Source organism: Aedes aegypti, chromosome 3 (assembly GCF_002204515.2).
Source record: "Aedes aegypti strain LVP_AGWG chromosome 3, AaegL5.0 Primary Assembly, whole genome shotgun sequence".
NCBI classification, from domain to species: Eukaryota; Metazoa; Arthropoda; class Insecta; order Diptera; family Culicidae; genus Aedes; species Aedes aegypti.
Genome location: NC_035109.1, coordinates 195,678,228 through 195,701,032, shown reverse-complemented (window position 1 = coordinate 195,701,032; position 22,805 = coordinate 195,678,228). Strand labels below are relative to the sequence as shown.

The 22,805-nt window shown below is 35.9% G+C and overlaps 2 protein-coding genes across 3 annotated transcripts in view; one reads left to right on the top strand and one right to left on the bottom strand.

The window, feature by feature from the left end:
* The window catches only part of LOC5569013 (putative fatty acyl-CoA reductase CG5065), a 66,646-nt gene extending 51,343 nt beyond the window's left edge, over window positions 1-15,303 (bottom strand). The window contains exon 1 of the mRNA XM_001652617.2: window positions 14,980-15,303. The gene's annotated coding sequence lies outside the window, so the exon portion shown is untranslated. The remainder of the gene's footprint in view (window positions 1-14,979) is intronic.
* A 3,178-nt stretch (window positions 15,304-18,481) lies between these two features.
* The window catches only part of LOC110678567, a 6,869-nt gene continuing 2,545 nt past the window's right edge, over window positions 18,482-22,805 (top strand). Inside the window, exons 1-3 of one of the 2 annotated variants that reach the window (XM_021851592.1) lie at window positions 18,482-19,136; window positions 19,191-19,337; window positions 19,401-19,814. In XM_021851592.1, the coding sequence (XP_021707284.1) occupies window positions 18,938-19,136; window positions 19,191-19,337; window positions 19,401-19,814 (760 nt within the window). In that variant the 5' untranslated portion in view covers window positions 18,482-18,937. Of the gene's footprint in view, window positions 19,137-19,190; window positions 19,338-19,391; window positions 19,815-22,805 lie in introns of both variants that reach the window. The other variant, XM_021851591.1, reaches the window with a different exon arrangement.

Here is a 22,805-nt window from a genome sequence, read left to right as displayed (position 1 = left end):
AATTGTTGAAGTACTGTCCAAGCTGATGATACAGTCACAGTAGCCCTGACGTAATTTCGCAATATGCTTTTTTATCAAAACATCTTTTTTCGTAATCTATAACCGAAAAGCACGTTTTGAACAACTGTTCACCATTGATTGCATGTATTTTGGTTTTTGTTTTAGTTCGAGTAGGTTCATCTTTATTATTTTTAACTCATTCCTAGAATAATAAGATGTTATACCAATTTTACTTTCGATGTAAAAAAAAACAAAAAAAAAGTGTAAATTCAACTCCATCAGCTAAGGTTGATGAAAGTATATACGCTTTTTTGTTTTACTCATCAAATGAGACCGGAGACCGTACTTAAACTTAATAAAAAAAAACAATTCATGACTAGTAGCAACTGAAACGTTCAAAAATAAGAAATTTTAAAGATCACATGCCTGAAAAAGGAAACCAAACAGGAGTCAAGAACTACTGTAAGATTTTCTATAAGGATTTCTCATAGAGTTAATCCATATTTTCTAAGAATTTCTTAAGGAATTTCTTTTATCATTACGCCAGACATTACTCTATGTGTTTTTCATGACTTTCTCCAGAAATTGAATCTGAAATTAGTTCAGACATTTGCTCAAAATGTCTGTAATTTCTCATCGTAATAGGCTGTTTTTTCATCATACTAATACGTCATGAAACGGCGTACTTTCCTGCACTGAAGTATGCTATGTCGTAATAATCATTACGCAACGTTTTTTTCATTACGCAACCACCTATTGTTTAATAAGCAACCGCCAATTTCCAGAAATAATGGCATAATAATGGTGATTGTATCCTGATATTTTTTTTCTTTTGCGTTTATTAGAGAGGTTTTAAACCAGAAGGGTTCATTCGCCTCTTAAAATATCCTGATATGATTTCTAATACCCTTCTACGAAATTGCAAGGAAATTTTGTAAGCAACTTGTTGCAGAATTTGATTTTTACAGAACTCGTCGTAATTAACCAACTCGACAAGCCTCGTTGGAGAAATGTACGACACGTGCTGTAAAAATCATCATTCTGCAACCTGTTGCGTAAACTACTATTCTTGAACATTTCTTGCAAGAAGTTCCCGCGCATCTAGGTAGGCGATTACTTTTCTTTTCAGGTGCATAGTCCCCATTATTTAGGAAATCCTGGGGACTTTCGGAATAATCGCTGTGAAATCACTAAAGCTGTCAGCGTTGGACTTCTAAAGGGTTTCCTGGAGGAAATTGAAGAGGGATTCCTTCAAGCATCTCTTGAGAATACACTTGATAATTTTCTGGACATATCCCCGGGAAAATTGGTGGAAGAATTTCAAGAGGTATGTATGAAGAGATAGTGCTATTGAAGACAAGCGGGAGAACTCTGGGCCATAACGGTAAACGCGCAGCTATTCAGCAAGACTAAGCTGAGGGTCGTGGGTTCGTATCTCACCGATCGAGGACCTATTAATAAAGGAAATTTTCTCGACTTCCCAGGGCATAGAGTATCTTTGTACCTGCCCCATACGATAAACACATGCAAAAATTATCAATTGAGACGTAATGCCAGACATAAGAAAAAGAAGAAGGGGGTCCTTAATTGTATTCCTTAATGTAAATAGTGGCGAGGTGAAGCCAAAAATACTTTATTGAACTGTTAACCTTCAGGCTGTCGCGCTCTTGTACTTTGAACAACAGTTGTGATTTATATGCTATAATTTTGCAACAAAGATATCTATTGACACTAAACCAATATGTATGCCTCAAGAATCGTCAAACACAATACTCGACAGTTTTTGCTTACAGTATGACCCTTTATAATGCGGTAAAATAAAAAATGTACATAGAAGTCGCATAATAATGAACGCACTATATACGGTTCAAGCAGACCGCCATTTGAAAACGGTATATCTCAAAATCCAGATAACTTCGAAACTTGGGGTCTTCAGTTCAGCTGTTCTGGAGGTAGAGCGCTATCTGATGGTACCTAATTTAATTCGGAATTCGACCGCTAGGTGGCACTAGTTAGCATGAAACTTTTACTTCTGTTGTGCAGATATCTCAGGAGCTTGTTTATTGAGAATGTTGGTGTCTTCGGCAAAGTTGTTCAATACCTCAAGGGCTATCATTTTAAACCATGAAAATCGAGATTTCGACACCAGGCTGCGCTAGTGAGCATGAAGCTTTCGTAAAACAAATCTTTCATGCTCGCTGGCGTCACTTGGTGGCAACATTTTGAATTGAATAGCTCGAACAATGATAGCCTTTGAGCTACTGAACAACTTTGCCAAAGACGTCATCTTTCTAAGTGGTCAGGATACTGAGATATCCGCAAAACAAAATTTTCATGCCCACTAGACGTCATCTTTCTAAGTGGCCAGGCTTCTGAGATATCTGCAAAACGAAACTTTCATGCTCACTAGCGCCGCCTGGTGGTACAATTTTGAATCAACTAGCTCGTACAATGATAGCCTTTGAGCTACTGAACAACTCTGCTGAAGACGCCATCTTTCTAAGTGGTCAGGCATCAGAGATATTTACAAAGCAAAACTTTCATGCACACTAGCGCCATCTCATGTCAGCCTTTGATCTCCTTAACAATTTTGCCGAAGATGATATTTCTATATTTAAACTAGATCACGATATATTTCATGTTGAACATCGAAAACCAAGGGTGCTGTAAAAAGTACAACGCGCGACTACTCGAGTTACAAACATTCGCGCGACAACTGAAAGGTTAAACCTGGGTCATTTTGAGCAAAACAGGAATCAGTTGCCACTTTACATCAATGTGTGTGCATTGTACTTTGTTGCCAGAGTAGTGAACGCGCCCTTGCTTTACATATTACCTCTGATATTTTTGAAGGAATCTCTGGAGTAATCACAGTAAGAAATCCTTAAGCTCTCTTTCGTGGAATTTATGATGGAAATCACGGAATTTGGAATATCTGAAGGAATTTCTAAAAGCTCTTGGATTTACACTACTAGGATTCTAAATAAGGATTCTTCCACGAATTCTTTTTGAAATTCTGTCTTGATAATTCAAGGGATCTTTTTCAGCGATTTACATAGAATTCTTTTGGAGTTTCTCCAAGATTTCACACAGCAATTTCGCTTATGATGTTTCGCGTAACTTCATCGATTCATCCAGAGATTAGTTAAGGAAAACATCCCCGGATTCCATATAAAATCGACAAGATATTTCTATTTGGATTTTGTTTATTTTTCTTGCAGGGATCATTTCGTTAATGTATCTAGAATTGTTTTCTAGAGCATTCGGTCATGATTTATGTCAAGAATATCTTTCATAAATAGTAGGAGAATAAGTATTTTCTCTTTATCCAGCCAGTAACTTTGAGCTTATTATATGAGTGAAGTGAAGTGAGAAAACTCGGACTCGTGTGGCGTAGTGACAATACTCGTCACGAATAATGTGAGTCCCCGTTTGACTAACACGGCGAGTCACTTTAGTACACTGCTTCGCGTTGAAAAATGGGTTTACCAACGTGCGAAATTTGATTTTTGACCAACTCGATTCTCAATAGTGCGCATGATGCACACGGCGGAGGGCATAGATGCGCACTATAGCTAAGCGACTCGCGACGCGGCGAAGTTGGTCAAAAATCGTACTTTGCACGTTGGTTCACCCATTTTTAGTCGCGAAGCAATATATTGTCACCTCGATATACGTGACCTGGATCTATCATCTTAATCTACTCGTAGAATAAACCCCAAGAAAAGGTTAGTTTATTTTCTCTAGCAAGCTAATTTTTCTAAATAGGACACAATTTTATTACGCTTCAATATCTTATTATTGATATTATGCATAATTGAAAAAGATTTAAATATGTAGCACACTGACACTTCGATTCACATAATGACAGAGCTAAAATAGTAAAATTTGCAAAGGGGTGATTCAAAATTGGTTTTACTAATAACTTCATTTGTGTTTTACATATAGTTTTAAGGAGCACCAACAACTTTGGAATTTTGGATTCTGGTTTATTTTTTACGTAACCTCAGAAAACGTAAAAAACTACGTACAACCCGGGTAAACCAATTTGAACATGCAGCTCTTTTTTTAGTGGGGGAAGATCCCCCAGTACCGGACACTTAAGCCACTAAATACATAATTCGAAAAATATTGATTTGATGGGCTCGTGTTACCCATTTATGATAAATATTATCATTTTTATAGTGTAAAAAAATAAATTTGAAAATTTAAATATGAATTTTGACATTGAGTTTTGATGATGTATTTTAGTACTAAATTGATCGATCTTGAAAGGTGGCACCCAATACCGGACACGATCTCGAATTCTGTAAATTTGAACATCATTGAATGTGTACACTATAGAAATCGTTTATAATTACCAATTCAATGCAATTGCAACATTTACAAAAATAATTTGAGTTTTTCTTAGTTTGCAAGATGCCTATCAAAAACCTCTTTCATATATGATGAAAAATAGCACATTTTACGATGTTGTTATGAATGTTCATTCTTCTTAATTTTATTGCATGTTTGATACCATGGTCGACGGAACCCATGAAAAATGAAAGTGTTTTGAGACACTGATGCAATAATTGCAAAGATATCATATAACAAATCAAGCTGTCCGAAACTGAGGGACAGGAGGTGCTTAACCAAAATTGTAATTTGTCCATATTTACTTCAATTATGGTACAAAATACATTCATACTATCAAATTAGGATTGTGTTCGATCATGCTTGCGGGATCCAAAGTATTTTTTTCATATTCAAAATAATTACTAAATAGGCTCAAAATTAAGAAGATACGTCAATTTTTTAAAGATTTTCAAACTTTTCTCCTTTTTTTCAAAAGGGATGCATATTTCAAGGATGTGTTATTCTACGCAAACATTAGTCTACACAATAGCTTTCTTTTCTACTAATACACCATCTTGATTGGACCATGATTTCTCAATGTTTCGACTTTGTCCGGTATTGGGTGCTGTCCGGCACTGGGGGATCTCCCCCTATGCATCTAGTTCATCTCAAGGACTTTCTAGTCAGTTAGATTATCATCACAAAATTATCGCAGCAAAATGCAATAACAATAACAATTTTGGTGAGATAAAAAGCTAAAATTCGAAATTTTACCTCACTTGCACAAATCTATTGAAGTACAAAATACAGAGAGCTTCTGATAAATCGATCTTATTTATTTGGCGTCTCGAGGATTAATAACTGTCATACATCGAAATGATCCTTAAAAGCCTACTATGACCTCCCTAATGATTATATTGCCTACTTCAATCTCAATGATGACGTATTTGATTATAGCTCCATCCGTAAGGTCTACCATTCTTGCTTTGGCCACGATGTCATACACAAAGTTTTCATAAGTTTCATCTGCATGCTTGAACCGTCTGTTGAGAGCACTATGGATATCCACTTCGTCGATTCTTGATGGAAATGCTTTTGCTATTCTTTGCTTGAAATCATTCCAACCGCACACGACTTCATCAACGCCTTCAAACCAAATCTTAGGTACCGTACCCAACCGCATTGTTGCGTAGTGAAGAGCCATCCGTTCTTCCCAGTTATAAACGTTCTCCAAATTGTCGATTTTTCTTAACCATTTTTCCACAGCAATCTTCCCAGGAACGAATTCAGGAATCAGGCTACGAACGTCCTCAGGGTGTAAGAACATTTGAAAGGTGTTTTGAATCCCCGTCCCCTCGATCTGCTGCAATCCAGTATTGTTCCTAGCTTCATTCTGTTCCATGTCGCTTCTAACACCAACCGTTACATCTCCGCGTTCTCCAACAACCATTGAACTGGTTTCGGGTCGCGTTCCGTCTCCTGCTCCACTAACGTTCATGTTTCTGGCTTGGTTTCTATATTCTGTGTTTTCATTCGATTCGCCCTCGTTATTTGAAAAATTGTCAGCACCAGCTCTTCGTCTTGGGATGTCGCGTAGAATCATGATCCCACTTCTGAATTGAAGTACAAAATACAGAGAGCTTCTGATAAATCGATCTTATTTATTTGGCGTCTCGAGGATTAATAACTGTCATACATCGAAATGATCCTTAAAAGCCTACTATGACCTCCCTAATGATTATATTGCCTACTTCAATCTCCTACACTATGACAAAAAATCGAAAGACTTCGTTGAAAGCACAGAAGATTGGAAAGACAAAATATGGAGAGATAAAGGGTTGAAACGACAAAAGATCTAAGAGAAACAAAGAAAGGCGAAACGAAAAGTCAAAACATTTTGAATAGGAAAATTGCCCTCCACGCGAACCAATTTTGACTTTATGGTCTTTGAACATTTCGCCCAATGGTCAGGCACACTGTACCCGTGATGTGACAAACAAAACATAAAAATCAAACCTTGAAAAATCCTTGACCGAGCTCTTCTTCGAAGTCGAACAACGCAACCATCGTCGCTATTTGTTCACGCATAACCATTGCGTCGAGACAGACGTAATGGGATGCAGCATGCCACAAAATACAAGCTGAATTTCCTAACTCAGGTCAACAACTAATACTATAAAAAACGGTGGTGAACACGCCTACGGCACAAACCACTTTTTGCGAAATAAAATCGATCAATAAGACTCCGAAAGCGCTAATCTTTTGGATACATAAATGAACCGTTAATTGAATGATCACCTGTTGTCGGCAGATATTCGATTAGCGTTGTATCTGGTTCGTTACCCCCATGCTCTTGAAAATATGATGTCATATGACGTATATCTTCATCATAACCGTTCTATGCCAAAAAATGCTTGAAACGTCATTCACATAGACAACCGTTCGTTGTTTTAACCGTTTCCTTGGAAACAAAACGCGTCGATACCCGAGCAGAAGGAAAGTGCTACTGAATACCAAACTAAGGTATTCCATACCAGATAATTTCTAATACTTATAACCTGAATGAGGTATGAATGAGCCCTGCATAAGAAATAAAATACCTCATATAATATCTCATGCATATTCTACTAACACCAAACTGATAACTAGATCAGGTATTGAAATACCATAATAATACATGATGGATTTTCATATAAAAGTAAAATTTTTCAATAGTAGTTCAATACCTCTAGCAGTCCTCAATAGCTATCGAATACCAAAATGAAGTATTTTAAATTGTTTAAAAAAAATTACAATACCATTATAATACCAAAATGTGGTATTGACTACTGGACAATACCTAATTTTGGTATGATACCAAAATATGGTATGGGTAGATTATTGCAAGTTATTTATTCCTCCTCGGGTGACGCAGCATTTCCTAAATACTAATTTCAGTGTTCAATACTTTTGAACTTAATATTCAATTATTGAATATTCAGTTCAAAATTATTAAGTTATAAAAAAAAACTTGAAAGTATTAAGTTATAAAGTAGTTCAATTCAAATTTTCAAGCAATGAACAAACCTTATTTTTTGCAAAGGATTATGCAAGTATGTACACCTGATAAAAATTGAAAATAGTCGGCAAGTGAGTTGGTATGTTTTGTTATTGTACGGTCGTCCCTTAATTATGGGTAGCACACAGATATAGATCAGAGCTGGATTAAACGGAGAATATCACATTAAACAGAGTAGAAATTACGCAGAACACATTTTACCTACGTTAACCATAAATCTGTACAGCATCGCAGCTCAAGCATATTTTTTTTGTCCATATGAAGCCAGGAAGTATGGATCATTCTTGAAAATAACTATATTCTGGTGTATTCTTGACAACAACTATATTCTGTAGTATCAGAGAGATAATATTGTTTTGTACAGCGTCACCTTAACTTTTAATCATAGAGTAAGGTGGGGCAAAGTGAAGCGACCTTAGTGGTATAATCAAAGTTTCCAGGAAAACAATAGCAGTTGAAACAAAACAAATACCATACAGTGAACCTTCAACATATTGGCTATCATTTTGCTGAACAAACTTGTGTCAAAATATTTACCCATTTTTAGTTATAACAGTTTCAAAATTGATTGTCTTAAACAAACTTTTGCAAAAGTTCGCTGGCTAAAACACAAAATATGGATACTTTTATGACAGGCATACTTTACACCAGCCGTAAACTTAAGTTTGCCGAAAAATACACACTAAATTTTCATCAAAAAATTGCCCAAAACAGGGTTAATTGTAATATACTCAAAAATAGCAGTTTTTCGCAAAACTAAGTGGAAATGTAAAATTTTGGTGACATTTTTCGCACGATCAGACAAATTTTGATAAATTTGAAGATAATATGTGGATTTTAGGCAGTTTGCAAATTTTTCCGTGAGTTTATACATGGGTCGAACTTTTGCCCCGCTGGTTCGAACTTTTGCCCCACTATGGGCTAAAAATTGTTTCCAAGCATTTATGCAAAAACTAATACACCTCAAAGCATCCTTATGATTTGGCCTAGAAACGCCTTTACATAAAATATTGAAAAAGATTTTATCTTCCATGCAACGGAAGTTTGACCAAAAATTACAATATTCACGTCGAAAAACAACAAATAGCCATAACTTTTCCAAATCTCAATCGGTTTCTATGATAATTGGAGTGAAAGTCTCTTACTTGAATAGCATTCGAGCCACCATGACATTTATAAGTTTTGTTTTGAATCGAAATCTTAAAAAGAAACTCTTGCCCCACTTTACTCTATATTATTCTGATAAATGATCCTTAGTTGATCCATAACTGTGGGGTGACTGTATTTAACACTAGGCGACAAAATCAAAACTTTTTTAAACACTGACCATTACCAATGGGTTCAGCAGATTTTAGCCTGAAAAATGGGTAAATTTTCATGTAAATTTAACTTTTTTGTTCCACAACACTGCATATACAGTTAACTCTTTCTCACTCGATGATTCAGTCGCAAAACCCGGCAAAAACTTGTGAAACCCGAATGTTGTTGTTTACGTTAGAAAGGATTACTATAATTTTACCAGACTAACAAGAAATTATTGCCGTGTGTGAGTAAACTGTGGAAATACGAGACAATGAGTCAAAACGGTGAGCCAACTCTTCCATGATTTTTTGACTGCTGAGTTGCGTGTTCGACAACTCACGCATGAAAAATCTCAATGAGTTTTTCACAACACTGACTACACATATCAATGGTTGCTTGACCGAAGTCAGTGAAGATCAAGTAGAAGTTCGGCTGGGATTGGCCATAATTTTCTTCAGTGTGCATAATTCAGTGTCTCTATTTATACAGGGTCAATAACGGCACCGGCCACGATCTTGCAGTCAGGTGGGATTGGAGGAAGGAATGTTAGTGTGTAACCTTTGCAATTTGGAGACCGTGTGTACCTCTGCATTTCAACAGAGGTTACTGAGATGGATTTTTGTTAATGTGAAGGATCGTTGGGTCAGAAGATTCACTTTGATAAGCGGTTAGACCATAATAAACAATTATTTGTGAGATACAAACATGCCTTTAAATTTAATAATTTCAATTGATGCCGTAAAATGGGGTGTTAAGGACTCGTGGGGTTTTAAGGGATTGAACTTCTCAATTAAGTTTGACAAGTCACAAAAACGTCTACAATCGATATATCAGTTATCTGAAATGCTTGATTTGTTCGGAGGATTGTGAGCTGCATTATGTGATAGGGGATGTCTATTGAAATAAAGTATTGTGGAATCTAGATATTGAAAACCCTTCAAAACATTTTTGTTCGAATTTTATAGGCTAAATACATTTAACTACAAAACTATGAAACAATATTAAGAAAAACATGTGAGTAACTTAGAAGGTAGGTACAGTGACCCCACGCAGTTGAATCACCCACAATTTATGAATCAGCTGATTTCAAAAGACAAAATTATTATCAAACTTGTCACAAATATCACAGAATTATTTTTACACATAACTTCTTATCAGTAAAAATAATTCTGTGATGTTTTGTGACAAGTTTGATAATAATTTTGTCTTTTGAAATCAGCTGATTCATAAATTGTGGGTGATTCAACTGCGTGGGGTGACTGTATATTTAATTAAGATCATAACGCAGTCAAAAAATTTTGAAAATTTCTTCTAGATTTTGACTTTTGATCATTTTTATGGAAAAAGTCTCTTTTTTTAAATAAGAGGGGTGTTAAGGGATTATCTTTTCTACTTTTTACAAAATGCTAAACTCATTCGATTTATGCCGTAATATATTCCAACATACTTTTGGCTTGTTCCGTGAAGTAAATTTTTTTAATGGGTTTGTAAAAGTTGAGGGGTCTATTTTAAATATCACCAAAAATGTCTAATCTCGACAATCGATAAAACTGATAAGAAAATCTTGATAACAACGTATCAAAGTGAATATAGGATTTCTCTCGATACCGTTACAACACCTGTTCAATCACACTGGTAAAAGGTTTGGAAACATGAATGATTCTTTTTTCTTAGGAATGGTTTTGAAGCCATTGATCCGTTAAGTTGTAATCCTATGGTGTGGTATACAATAATAGTATTTTGTCATTATTAAGCTCTTTTTGAGAAACTGTGCGGCCTCGACGGGCACTAAACCCATTGTGCTATAAAGTGTGCGTTAAATTTCCGCTCCATACTGGAATACTTTTCTTCAGTATTTTTCCGACTATGTTACTGGGTGTTGCATGCAAATACGTTGTTTAGTATAGTGCTTTATTTACAGGGCAAATTGGCCATTTCCCCAATTAAACTAAAAGCTTGTTGAAATTATACTTATATGATAGGTTTTTCACGAAGTTGCTCTGCAGAGCTTCTAGGATTCGTAAACTGCAAAAATATAGGCTATGATCCTGTTGTACATAAGTACACCCAATTTTGATTTTGCACGGAAGATGCGTACCGTGCAAAAAATGATTTCAGTTCAAAATTTCAAAAACCGTGCAAAAAAAGTAACACCATGTCTCGACGTTTCATGCAAAAATAAGGTTTTGGCGAAAAAAATGCATGGAAACTTTATTTGCACGGCCGTGCAAACACAGAGTCATGTGTACAAAATTCATTTCAAGATAATTTTACGATGTATTGATAGTTCTCATATAGGATTGGCAAATTGGATTAAAAACTATGAAAGATTTAGCAGTTAAAATAAAATGGTTTGCGCTTGGAGGAGTTCCAAGTTCAATAATATTGATGTATCTAATTAAGGTTGAACATAACCTATAAAATTGAATGAAAACATGGAACTTATTTGACCAAAAATATTTTGTTTTGTTGTTGGTAAAATATGGTTTTATTCACGAAACTCAGATTCCTTAACACCCCATTTTGCAATTCCGCCAAAAATCGCACATATTCATGATTATCTCAGAAATCTGTCAACTGCTCATTGTATTTGACTTCTGATATACACGACGAGAGAATGGTAGGGCTGTTCTTCCTTCTTCTTTCTGGCGTTACGTCCCCACTGGGACAGAGCATGCTTCTCAGCTTAGTGTTCTTATGAGCACTTCCACAGTTATTAACTGAGAGCTTACTATGCCAATGACCATTTTTGCATGCGTATATCGTGTGGCAGGTACGAAGATACTCTATGCCCTGGGAGGTCGAGAAAATTTCCAACCCGAAAAGATCCTCGACCGGTGGGATTCGAACCCACGACCCTCAGCCCGGTCTTGCTGAATAGCTGCGCGTTTACCGCTACGGCTATCTGGGCATGGTAGGGCTGTCTTTTGTTCAATTATTGACATACTGAAAGTTGCTTGAAATTTGAGTTGATTTTTTTTTCATCCCTTAACACCCCATTTTACGGTATACAAAAATTATGTAGAAGAAAGTAATGTCGACACTTAAAGTAACGAGCCATTCAAAATTAGAACAAATAGCTAAACGCAACATTCCTACAGCTGTCAGGACGAAAGCATGTGTTATCATGGCCATCACAGAACACTCTTATACCGGCATTCACAGTGGCGAACCATTCAAAGTTTGTTGAATGAAAAGAACCTTTTGCAGATCTACCCTTATAGTGTCGAACCATTCAAAGTTTTGTTTTCAATTGCAAAAATAAAAGTAATTTGAAAAAAAAAATGCGAAACAATAAATAATTTATGTTTCAGAGTGTATGACACAGTGACGAACTATTCATAGTTTGTTGAAAAATCATATTTACATCCCACCGTTGTAACGATTTAATATGCAGCCATACATATTTTACAGATTTGAAATAAAAGCATGACAAAATTAATATGTAGTCATACATATTTTACAGATTTGAAATAAAAGCATGAAACGAGCTCACCAGTTGATCCTTCATCCTTGATTGAGCAGCCACAATCCACTTTCAGCTTCACTTAACGCATACAGACTAACTGAGAAAGAAATCACTCTGGAGGCTCGAGAAAAATAACACTTTTGCTTTTCATGCCAAAACATCGCTCTGATGGCACAAAACAAAATCACGAATGCTTGGGCTTCCACGAAGCACTTCACACAGCCCAGCAAAATGCGAAAAATGAACAAACATTTACTCCGTGCGGTGAAAAAACGAAACCGTTTGCTTGGGATTCCGGAGCGCACTCTAAGTCAATAGCGGTATTTCGGCACTTGAGACAAAAACGTGTTCTGCAGTGTAATTGATTGTTTTGAATTATTGTTAAGACGTAGGTAACGGAAAGTTTCAAAATACTTCTTACTTTTATGGGCAGCGTAATGATTTCAAAATTGTTAGCTCCCTGAAACTCTGAAACGCCCCGTGGGTACTCATTTAATGGACACATAGGGTAATAAGGTGGATCAAAATATCGTTTTTACTCCACATCGCTTATCCGATTCTAATCCAGATTTCACTACGGTCTTCGCAAAGTAGTAGCTGATGAATATATCTAACAGCAAGCTTGGTGAAATATTACTCTAGAGCAGCGTGCAGCCTTTGCCTTTTTGCAAGGGAGTGAAAAAGTACTGAGCAAAGAGGCGACGAAAAATGAGCGAGGAAGAGCACAACTCCGCGAGGGCTGTTTTGTTCGGGCGGGATACTTAAGAGTGCTTCTAATGTTTGAGTAAAGGTCTATGCTCACCAACAAGAGAGAAAGCGTCCCAGAAAAAAAGCCTCGCAATTTTTTGCACTTTAACTCGAATCGTTTGAGGATCTGTGTTGAAAACTTTGATTTGATTGATTTTTGATTGATAATTTTTGCATCGCATAGAAGTTTCTGTCAAGCGTGTCTAACAGTATCAGCTCAATACCAATTGTAACGAGCACATGAACAAACAATAAGACCGTTTGAATGAATTGTTTGCTTTTTCCATAGTAATTTCTATACAAACTTTAGAGGTCTTGTGCAGTCTCAGTTTTAACTCTAACAAGCTCATATTTTGGGAGGACACTCAGAATCTGAATTAGAATCGGATAAGCAGTGTGAAGCAAAAACGATATTTTGAAGCGCCCTAACAGTGTAGCCAATATAATATAGACGCCTATATATTTTGGACTTTCCGAGCCAATACCAACTATGTTCGGATGTCATTTGGATAGATAAGTCTGTTATACTCTTACATTAACCATTTGTGCATAGACAATTATCTTTATTTTGACTGAAATTAACTAAATTTAATAAATTCAATAGGCAACACGTCACACACAGAGATTGAAGCGTTTTTTTTTTTGTTTTCCGAATGTAAACTTTGACAGGTACTGGCACCGTTGTTTTCAGATTCCCCGAAAGAGTGAAGAAAAGCGATTTTCTTATCACTTCACCGTGCAATGGGCAATTGAGGTGTCCAAAATAAAGGGCCATCCATTGATTACATAAGGGACTATGGGCGGAGGGGGTTTGAGATTTTTTACGCGCCATGCAATTTATTTTTTATTTTCATACAGAAAGTCTTACCATGGGAAGAGGAGGAGTTTGGAGTTTCAAAAATTCAAAAAATAATTAATAAACAGTCCCTAATGACAAACATAGCATCACAATTGCATTATTTTCGACGCATTCTGGACTATAATGACCACTTTTATGTCATGGACTTGTTTCTCTACATTTTGGCATGTTCATTGACGTGGCTACACTGTGCGAAAAATAAATTGAGACAAAAAAAAACACAAAATCATTAAAGGGTGCAAAATACGACCGTTACCATATTGCTTCACAATAATTTATCTGGTTGTGGTCAAAATTCACTGCGAATTTTAAGTTTTCCAGGTGTTAGGCACACTGCTAAAATCTATTGAATTCATTCAAAATGGCCAAAGTCTGAATCAGTGTTGCCTAGTGTAATCAATAATTCATATGACACACAATTTAAACTAATTAGGCTGAAGTGTGAAAACCACAAAAAACACGTTGTAAGGATTACGCACATGTTCAACACAGCTTCATTTGCCACCCGTCCGAAGATTGAGAATCACTGCTGTTGAGGCGCTCACATACTCACACTGTTGCAAGTTGAAGCGTAGCCGAGGAGCTTGCGCTTAATGTGGCGTTATAATTTGATTGCTCAACACAGAAATATATAATAAGATGAAATTATGGAACGGTACCTATTTCGAAACACATTTAGCCAATGGCTCACTTGGAAGAGGTGCTTACTTCTGAATGAATCGAGGTTGAGATATATTCACGTTCAATAAATCATTTATCATTATTGATAGTGAAAGCGAAAATAAGTGGTACAAGTCACTTCAGGTCGATGGTACGCAGACTCCAAGTGCACATGTATTCACAATGCATTGACAGCTTGCCAAAGGGACTGTTTTGTTAAATTGATCTTAAATTGAAGGATCAACTGAAACACACCTTTCGTGTATCAAGAAAATTTTTTAGGCAATGGAAAAATATATAAAATCACTACAAATTTCTCTTGCTTTTGCATCACTTTTGACCTAGTTTTAGACGAGAGACACACTACCATAATATTATGGGGAAGCTGCTAATATTAGTGTAATATAACTATTATCCACTCAATAAGCACTATTGGATATCGAACTGATCAAAAATATTGTAGAAAGTAACATGATTTGTACATATCAAAGGTAGTTCTCAAATCAAATAGTCGCCATGCTAGTTTTATCCTAATTATTTACTTACCACGTCACATACTATTATACAGTTTAATAGATTCACGAAACAGGTGCAGCAGCTCGATTAGTGCAATAATCTAATCATATGCGAAATTGAGCAAAACTTCCAACGAAAATATTTCACTGATATTGGGTCACCTTCATACCAGATAATCCTACTTAAAAACTATGCGAATGTTACATTTTAACTGTTGGATCCACTTTTACTTAAATACATTATGTAGGACATGAAATGATAAAACAATTATATTTTACACAAGACTTCTTATCCAAAAAACATCAAACCATCCATTCCAAAATTTGCACTGGACTGGATCTGTCATAGTCAAGACAGTGACCAGCAGCGTTGCCAACCTTCCAGATTTGTCTGGAATATTCCAGATTTTCGAGGCCCCATTTTACAAAAATCTGGAAGATCCAGATAAAATGTGTAAGGGATTTGTAAGGTTTTGTAAATAATTTGTAAGGTTCTCCATGTACGATATAGAAAATCCAGACTTTTCCAGACATTTTTTTTAAATCTTCCAGATTTTTGAAAAATTGACTTGGCATCCCTGGTGACCAGCAAGGTTAGCGAGCAGAGCCTGTACACGTTTATCTGAACTGACGTAACCGCCAAGTTGTACACAAATTGGTGGTTTAAACCCAATTATGGGTGTTTTCAAATAATCGATATTTCTTATGTCTCGATTTATGGAAAGGTATTTATTAAATTAGGTATTTAGATTTTTCATGTCAAAATGAACTTCTGGTCAAAATTTCAGTCAATTTGGAGAAAATTTAGATGTGCTTCAAATCAATTATGTGTTTTTGGACTATTTTCAAGCTTTGAAAATTCGAAACTACTGAACGGAACATTGAAAATTATCGGAAATACCTCTACATAGTAATAGTTTATTCAATTCTACAAACTTTTGTCGAACACGGTTTTATGATTGGAGCAAGTTTAAACATAGTTTGGTTGAGGTTTGTGCTTCAAGGTTCTAAAAATCACTATTTTCGGGGAGTGTTCTCCCTGATAAACATATTGTCGCGCGCCCACCAAATCGGAACGCGCGTGTGGGACACGCGACGTGTGACTCGTTCCCGACATAACTGTCATAATGACATGTGCGGCGCTGCATTCTTACGATGTTTATGAACACAGCGCACTATTCAAATATTAGTCGCGACGCTTGAAGATTAAGAAAATAATATATTTAAAAAAAATGTTTGTCCTTATTTCTGTTGGATCCATAATACCTGTATGAAAATTTTGGATTTTGAATTTCCAGAACATAATGACTATGCCTTTCTAAAACTATATTCTATTCAAAGATACCTCTTATCTTACGAAAATAAATTGTAAAAATAGGTTATCAGGAAGCACATTCGTAAATCCGCTGTGGGTGTGCCAAGAACACCACCATGAGCTTCAAGGAATGAAAAAAATGAACACGTTAGCACTGCTTTTTCTCAGTCGATGATAATGATTGTTTTCAAATCGTTCTGAATAGTCAGTGAAATACGATCAAAACAATCATCACTCGGGAAGAAAAAGCAATGCTAACTTCTCGCGTAACTTTTCAAAACGTCCTAAGTAACAAATGTAAACAAATCGAGATTATCATTGCAAATCATTTGCGTTGCACCACTTAGCAGCACACTAGAACACTCGTTCTGATATATTAACAACAAATTAATCTATTCAAAGCTTAACAAAATGACCAATGTTCAAAACTGCATCGCTTTTAATCAATTGTTACATTGGACCTTTGATCAGAGAACCAACCACATGTCCTATGTAACATTTATGAATAAACACGATTCTAATGTTACATTGGACATTCCTGAATAAAGCTTTGGAATGGTGTTTAAAAGGTAAAATGATTTGTAGAAGCGTGTCTGAGACACTACTTAGATGCATAGAATGCCATAATAACTGCTTCTCAATCATTTCAGTCGATATTTTCAGAGTCGCCTTGCCTCGCAAAATTGAAAAAGCTCAAGTGACAAAAAGAGAATGAGTTACACAAAACTGTATTTTGGTCTTTTTGCCAAACCATGTTTTACCGTTTCGCTGGATTGGATCAGCTGCAACATCTCTTTTCATATTATTAGCGCATTGCGTGCATATAGGGGAATGATATTGAGCACAAGATTGAGCATCATGATGTCATTGTATCAATCTGATTCAGATGCATGGTCGATCAAGCATATAAATATGCTTCTCGGCAGCAACACGAGCAACGTACATGCGCGACTTGCTCACACATATTTGCAGATCGATAAATCACCGAAGAGAGGAGAAGCTGTATGTATTTGTTAGACGTGGGCTCCTTTCTCGAGTTCCTACAACAAGATGGACGGCGTCGTCATCGTCATAATTCCCCACCGCAATTTCTTGTTTCAACCGACGGCTGGTGCTGATTGCAACACAGCCGTCACCACCACCACGTCATGCAGTGGGAAACTCTCACATGATCATGTGGGCGAAACCGTCATAAAAACGGGGGGAAAATTGAGGGAGAATCAGTGAGAGAGCAAAATGTCCTACATACAGCTCAACGTTTCCCCTCCTTCTGTTGTTACATAGGACAAATAGACGGATGGGAAGAAGTGACGTCGTGGGATTGAATGAATCAAAACAAACGACCTATGTGATTTATCCTATGTACATATTTTTGGTCAAAACGTCCTATCTGATGTTTTTATAGATTTCAGTGTAATTTCCAAATAAATTGACAAAATTTCATTTCATACGTTGAACTCTATTACACTGCTTCCCTCTATAAGCAACACAGTGGGGAAAAATTGTTTCATTTTGATACAGTTTCAAAATATATTTTCACAACCTTCAAGCTCGATTTACTCGAAATGTGTGAATTGTTAGATAGGCCGTTTTGAAAAGTTACGCGAGTCTTGTTCAATTCATTCATTCGACGGTACATGCGTCATGCACAATTTGATTATCATCAGCTAGGGATGGGTTGTTCGATTTTCGGGCATTTTTAGTAATTTATTTCCTAAAGCAACATGTAAGCTGGTAATGGTTAATGATTTCATAGATTTATTATGTTTGTTTCCTGTTGTCTAGGACCTGGAACAATAATGCCAATGTGTGTTTTTTATAGCATACATATTCAGAAAACCATGATTTCTAGGTACCGTGGAGAACAAATCTCGATCAAACAATGTTTAATCTTAATTTAATCTTATTGGCGTGTTCGACAAACTTTACCAGAATAGAATTAGCTTTCAATAGGTGGTAATAGCAAGTGATTTTGATTTATGAGTATTGAGTTATGATTTTTCAAACCTAAAAATGAGCCTAAAAACACATTTTCAACTTGAACCATAGCGTAATCTCTATCAAATGAGCTGAAAATTTAACCAGACATTGGGTGGTATGAATAAAAAACTTTGAACTTTACTACATGTAGCATCTACTCAAAAACAAAATCCACAAAGTTTACTACACTTGGTATGAATAAAAAACTTTTCGAACATGTAGTACTTATTACCCCAGTACGGCAGGTTAGGCTAACTATAGTCTAAATTTAGTCTAATTCGTTAGATTGTTAGCCTAAATTTTTTTCTAACGTTAGGCTAAATTTAGTCTAAAATTAGACAGATCTGACACAGTTTTGTTAGATATGCTGCAAGTTCGAAACGATCAGTTAGACTAAATTTAGACTAACGTTAGCCTAACGTTAGACAAAATTATGTATGGGCTGTTAGATGGATTTTATGCTGCTTGTGCATATCCCAGCTGTCATCCCAGCATGAAGTGTGATTGTAGTAGTGAACTTTTTCGATGTTCACTACCACTACAATCTCACTTCTGCTCAGCATGGAATGATAGCTATACTCCACTGCACTGTGACGTCACGCCTTCATTTTGACAGGTAGTGGTCCTGTTGTTTACGTTTTGTACTTAGACGATTTCTAGAATTCTCGGAGCGATATTCCTATAAATAATTAAAATGCCGTGGAAGTGCTGTGTGTGGAAGTGCAAATCCACTGTTAAATCTCCCGGTATTCGATTCTTCCGTTTTCCCACAGTCGGAAAATGTTTGAAAAAGTTAGCTGAAGAAAGATGCGAAGCCTGGGTAAGTGCTCTCGGTTACGGAGACAAGTTTTCTCCTAATGGCAAACGAATTTGCAGCCAGCATTTCCGAAGCGGTAAGTGAAGATAAAATAATTAGTTCGTGCGTTATTAATATTATGTTTGCGCAGGAAAACCAGCGCGACTCACGGATACGCATGATGCAGATTGGGTGCCATCACTATGTTTGCTGAGGCCGTCTAGATTCTCGCCACGATCATCACCGGTGAATCAGAAAACTATCGATGTTCCGGAAACATGCAGTATCACTCGAAGCGGTAATGTATTATTATTATTTTATATTTATACACAATCATAAAGTATGTTTTTAGATTCCACAGACTCATTGAAATCGAGCTCGTCCTCATCGTCACAGAGTGGCAAATCCTCCCGAATATTATCCCGTGCGTCACCATCTTCGTCAACATCAATCGCATCAACAGTCTCTTCCCGGGGAACGAAAAGGAGCGCCAGTTCAAGTCCTGTAAGGAACGCTTATCGGAGTCCAGGAAGAAGCACAAGTTCAGAACATAATAATACCACGTCCCGTTCCCCATCAATCGCTTCGATAGCGTCCCGTAGAAGTGGAAGTGACGCCAGTTTGTCCCCTGCTAGTGAAACCAAATCATCTCGTTCACCATCATCCAGTTCAACAGTGTCCTCCCGTAAGAGCGGAAGGAATGTCAGTATTACTCCTGTACCGAAAGCATATTATTCTTATTCGAGTAGCTGTTCACCAGAGCGATCAAACAGAGGTAAAGTTCTAATTAATATTTAGTTTGATATCCAAATACCCCACGTGAACAATTTAGTTAAACGGTACAGTGGTCAACTATTATGGGTCACCCACTATTAAAAGTCATTTCCATTTGAATTGCATGTGGAAGAAAGTGACTAATAATCGTGACTAGGCGACCCATTATAATGTGACCATTGTACAAATTGTTCTTGATCTACTCAACTTTTTGAAATTGCTTACTATTAGTTGCCCAATAGCGAAGATGAAAGTTTAAAATAACATAACATAGAATACAGCCAATTCTCATACAAAATGCTCAACCTTGACATGCTGTAATTTTGTTTCCCTATGAGCCATCGACATGAAATTTTGGCAGAAAACTACAAATATCCCCTATTTTTATCACAAAATTTGATTTTTTTTTAATTACCTCTCGTTTGAAAAGTTTAGCACCAGGTGAAATCGCTTAAAAAATATTAGTTTTAATGTTTCATTTTTTTTTTGAAATTTTGCCCAGACGACCAGCATAGCTATAGAAAACAGTTGGTGACCACAGATTTAAGATTTTTCCTGATAATAACGGTCAGGGGAGCACCGTGGCTGTAACTATTCATTCTACATTTTACATCATCCCCCAAACGGTTTTTTAGCGAGAGTAGCTGAATAAAAGCATCATTATGATGAACTTAAACCAATATCAATGGAATTTTGAGTCAAGATCTTTTTTATTTGCTTTTGCTAATTGACCCTTTTGGAACGAATTCTATTGCGAAATCAATTGAGGTACCTTCATAACCAAGCTTGGATTCTATCCTTTTTTATGAAAATTTCCATAGAACTATTCAGTAAAAGCAGGGTTGCTACGGGAAGTATGAAACATTTTTCGGTTCTAAAACATTCCCCAGAATTCCGTTCCCCAGAATTCTATTTCCCAGAATGTACAATTCCCCAGAATTCCATTCCCCGGAATGTACCATTCCCCAGAAAGCTGCATGTTTATACTTTTTTATTTTTCTTTTACTCATGATTATTTTGCATATTATAATGATACACCCTTCTTTCAGTAAATTATAATTTAAGTTAATGAATTTGACCGAATGATTCTTTATTAAATTAAAGGGTCGTTAATAAAATTAAAAAAAAAGTAAATTCTCATAAATGATATAGGCAAAATATATCGATGAAGAGCCTATATGACATAAACCTATTCGACATAAAATGAGTTGGTATAAAGCCAATATGGCCGTCAATATGACAAGATCGAAAGTACACAATATGTTATGCAGAATTAAACAAGTCATTTGTACATTTTTTAGATTTGACGTAAAGAAGGGTGTATCATTTAAATGTGCAGAAAAGTAATGAATACTTATTTATTGTTGAATTTCAATAATATAGCTAATCAGCTCGGAGATGCATAACATAATACCTACTAAGAAAGGCTTTGTTGTATTTGAAAACGACTTTTGGGGGTATGGGGGTTCAAATACATATTTTAAACTAGATTTTTTTTTTAAACTTTGAAATAGGTTTATAGTGTTCTTGGGAATGGTTCATTCTGGGGATTGGTTTTCTGGGGAATGGTTTGTTCTGGGGAATGAAATTCAGGGGAATGGTACATTCTGGGAAATGAGATTCTAGGGAACGGTTTTCGGGGGAATGTTATAGAATCCATTGTTGGCATCAAATTCGCGCCGAATGATATGCAATTTGCGCCAAATATTTAACCACTCTAACTTCAGCATTTTTACTTAGAGAAAAACATTAATCTGCATAAGGTACCTTGGGGCAAGTGGGTATGGAAAATCGTAAAGTTAAGGTTCTCGACATCCAAAATACTTAAATTCAAAAAGAATAAAGTTGGGTAAATATTTAAGAATGTCTAAAACTAAATCTAAGCGCTACCCCTTATTTGATTTTTATGCGAAACTCCAGGAAATAATAACGAAAATATTTTGAAAAACGTATCTTCCAGTTTCACTTGCCCCACTAATGCAGCATGTAAAAATAATGTCATTTTAAATGACAAATTAACACAAACAAAATGATGAAATTGAAACGATAAAATTTTAATTCTTGCTGATTCAATTTTCTTTTGTTAGGTCATTATTGTTCGAATAAATCGACAACATGATAATTACATCTTCAAAATTTATTTCTTTTACCATGAGACAGCGTTTACGTTTCTGTTTTGAAATTTGTTTAGTATTTTTTTTTTCTTGATGAAGTTGGATGTGAAATAGGAAAAATCCACGAGAGCAATAACTTTTTGGAACGAAATCCGTTGATTAAGTATTTATTGAGTGGCTAAGCCAAACCCCCATTTTTTATATTTGCAGTTAGCTTTGCACATGCATTCCACAATGTTTCCCTGAATTTCCTTAGATTGAAACTTCCCCATCCAAGTCTTCCTTTGAATGCACTGTTCGAAGTAGATACAGAAATATCGTAATGTATGTAAATTATAAATTGTTTTTTGAATATTCAGTACGTTCTGTTAATTTGTGATAATTGCAAAACTTGCTTACTGATGGTTACTTGAAGAAAAAACACAAATTCCATTTATAATAAGACATATTTCATTTGTCCCATGTGGTTTAAAACTGATTAAGTTTTAGTTTAGCTATTTTACAATTCACATCGAATAAATTTTAAAATTGGGTTTATCAGTTTAAACTTATACGCGGTATTAAAAATATATACGCCGCTTTTTTACACCGAAAATATTGAAACTACACGCCTTTACCTACACTACGCAGTGTATGTTGACAGCTTTATAATCTTTTGCTCTATTATGCAATAATGATTGCATAATTGCATGTATATTCCTCCTGTCGTAAGTTTATGAATGGCCTTAAAAGTTTACGCTAAGTTTTGGAAGATAAGTTTAAATATTCACTAAAATCCACATGATACCCCATTTACCCACTTACCACGCTGTAGCTTAACTCTCTCGAATTTTTTCATGATTTTCTCCAGGATGTCATACAACATCAGATCAGGATTT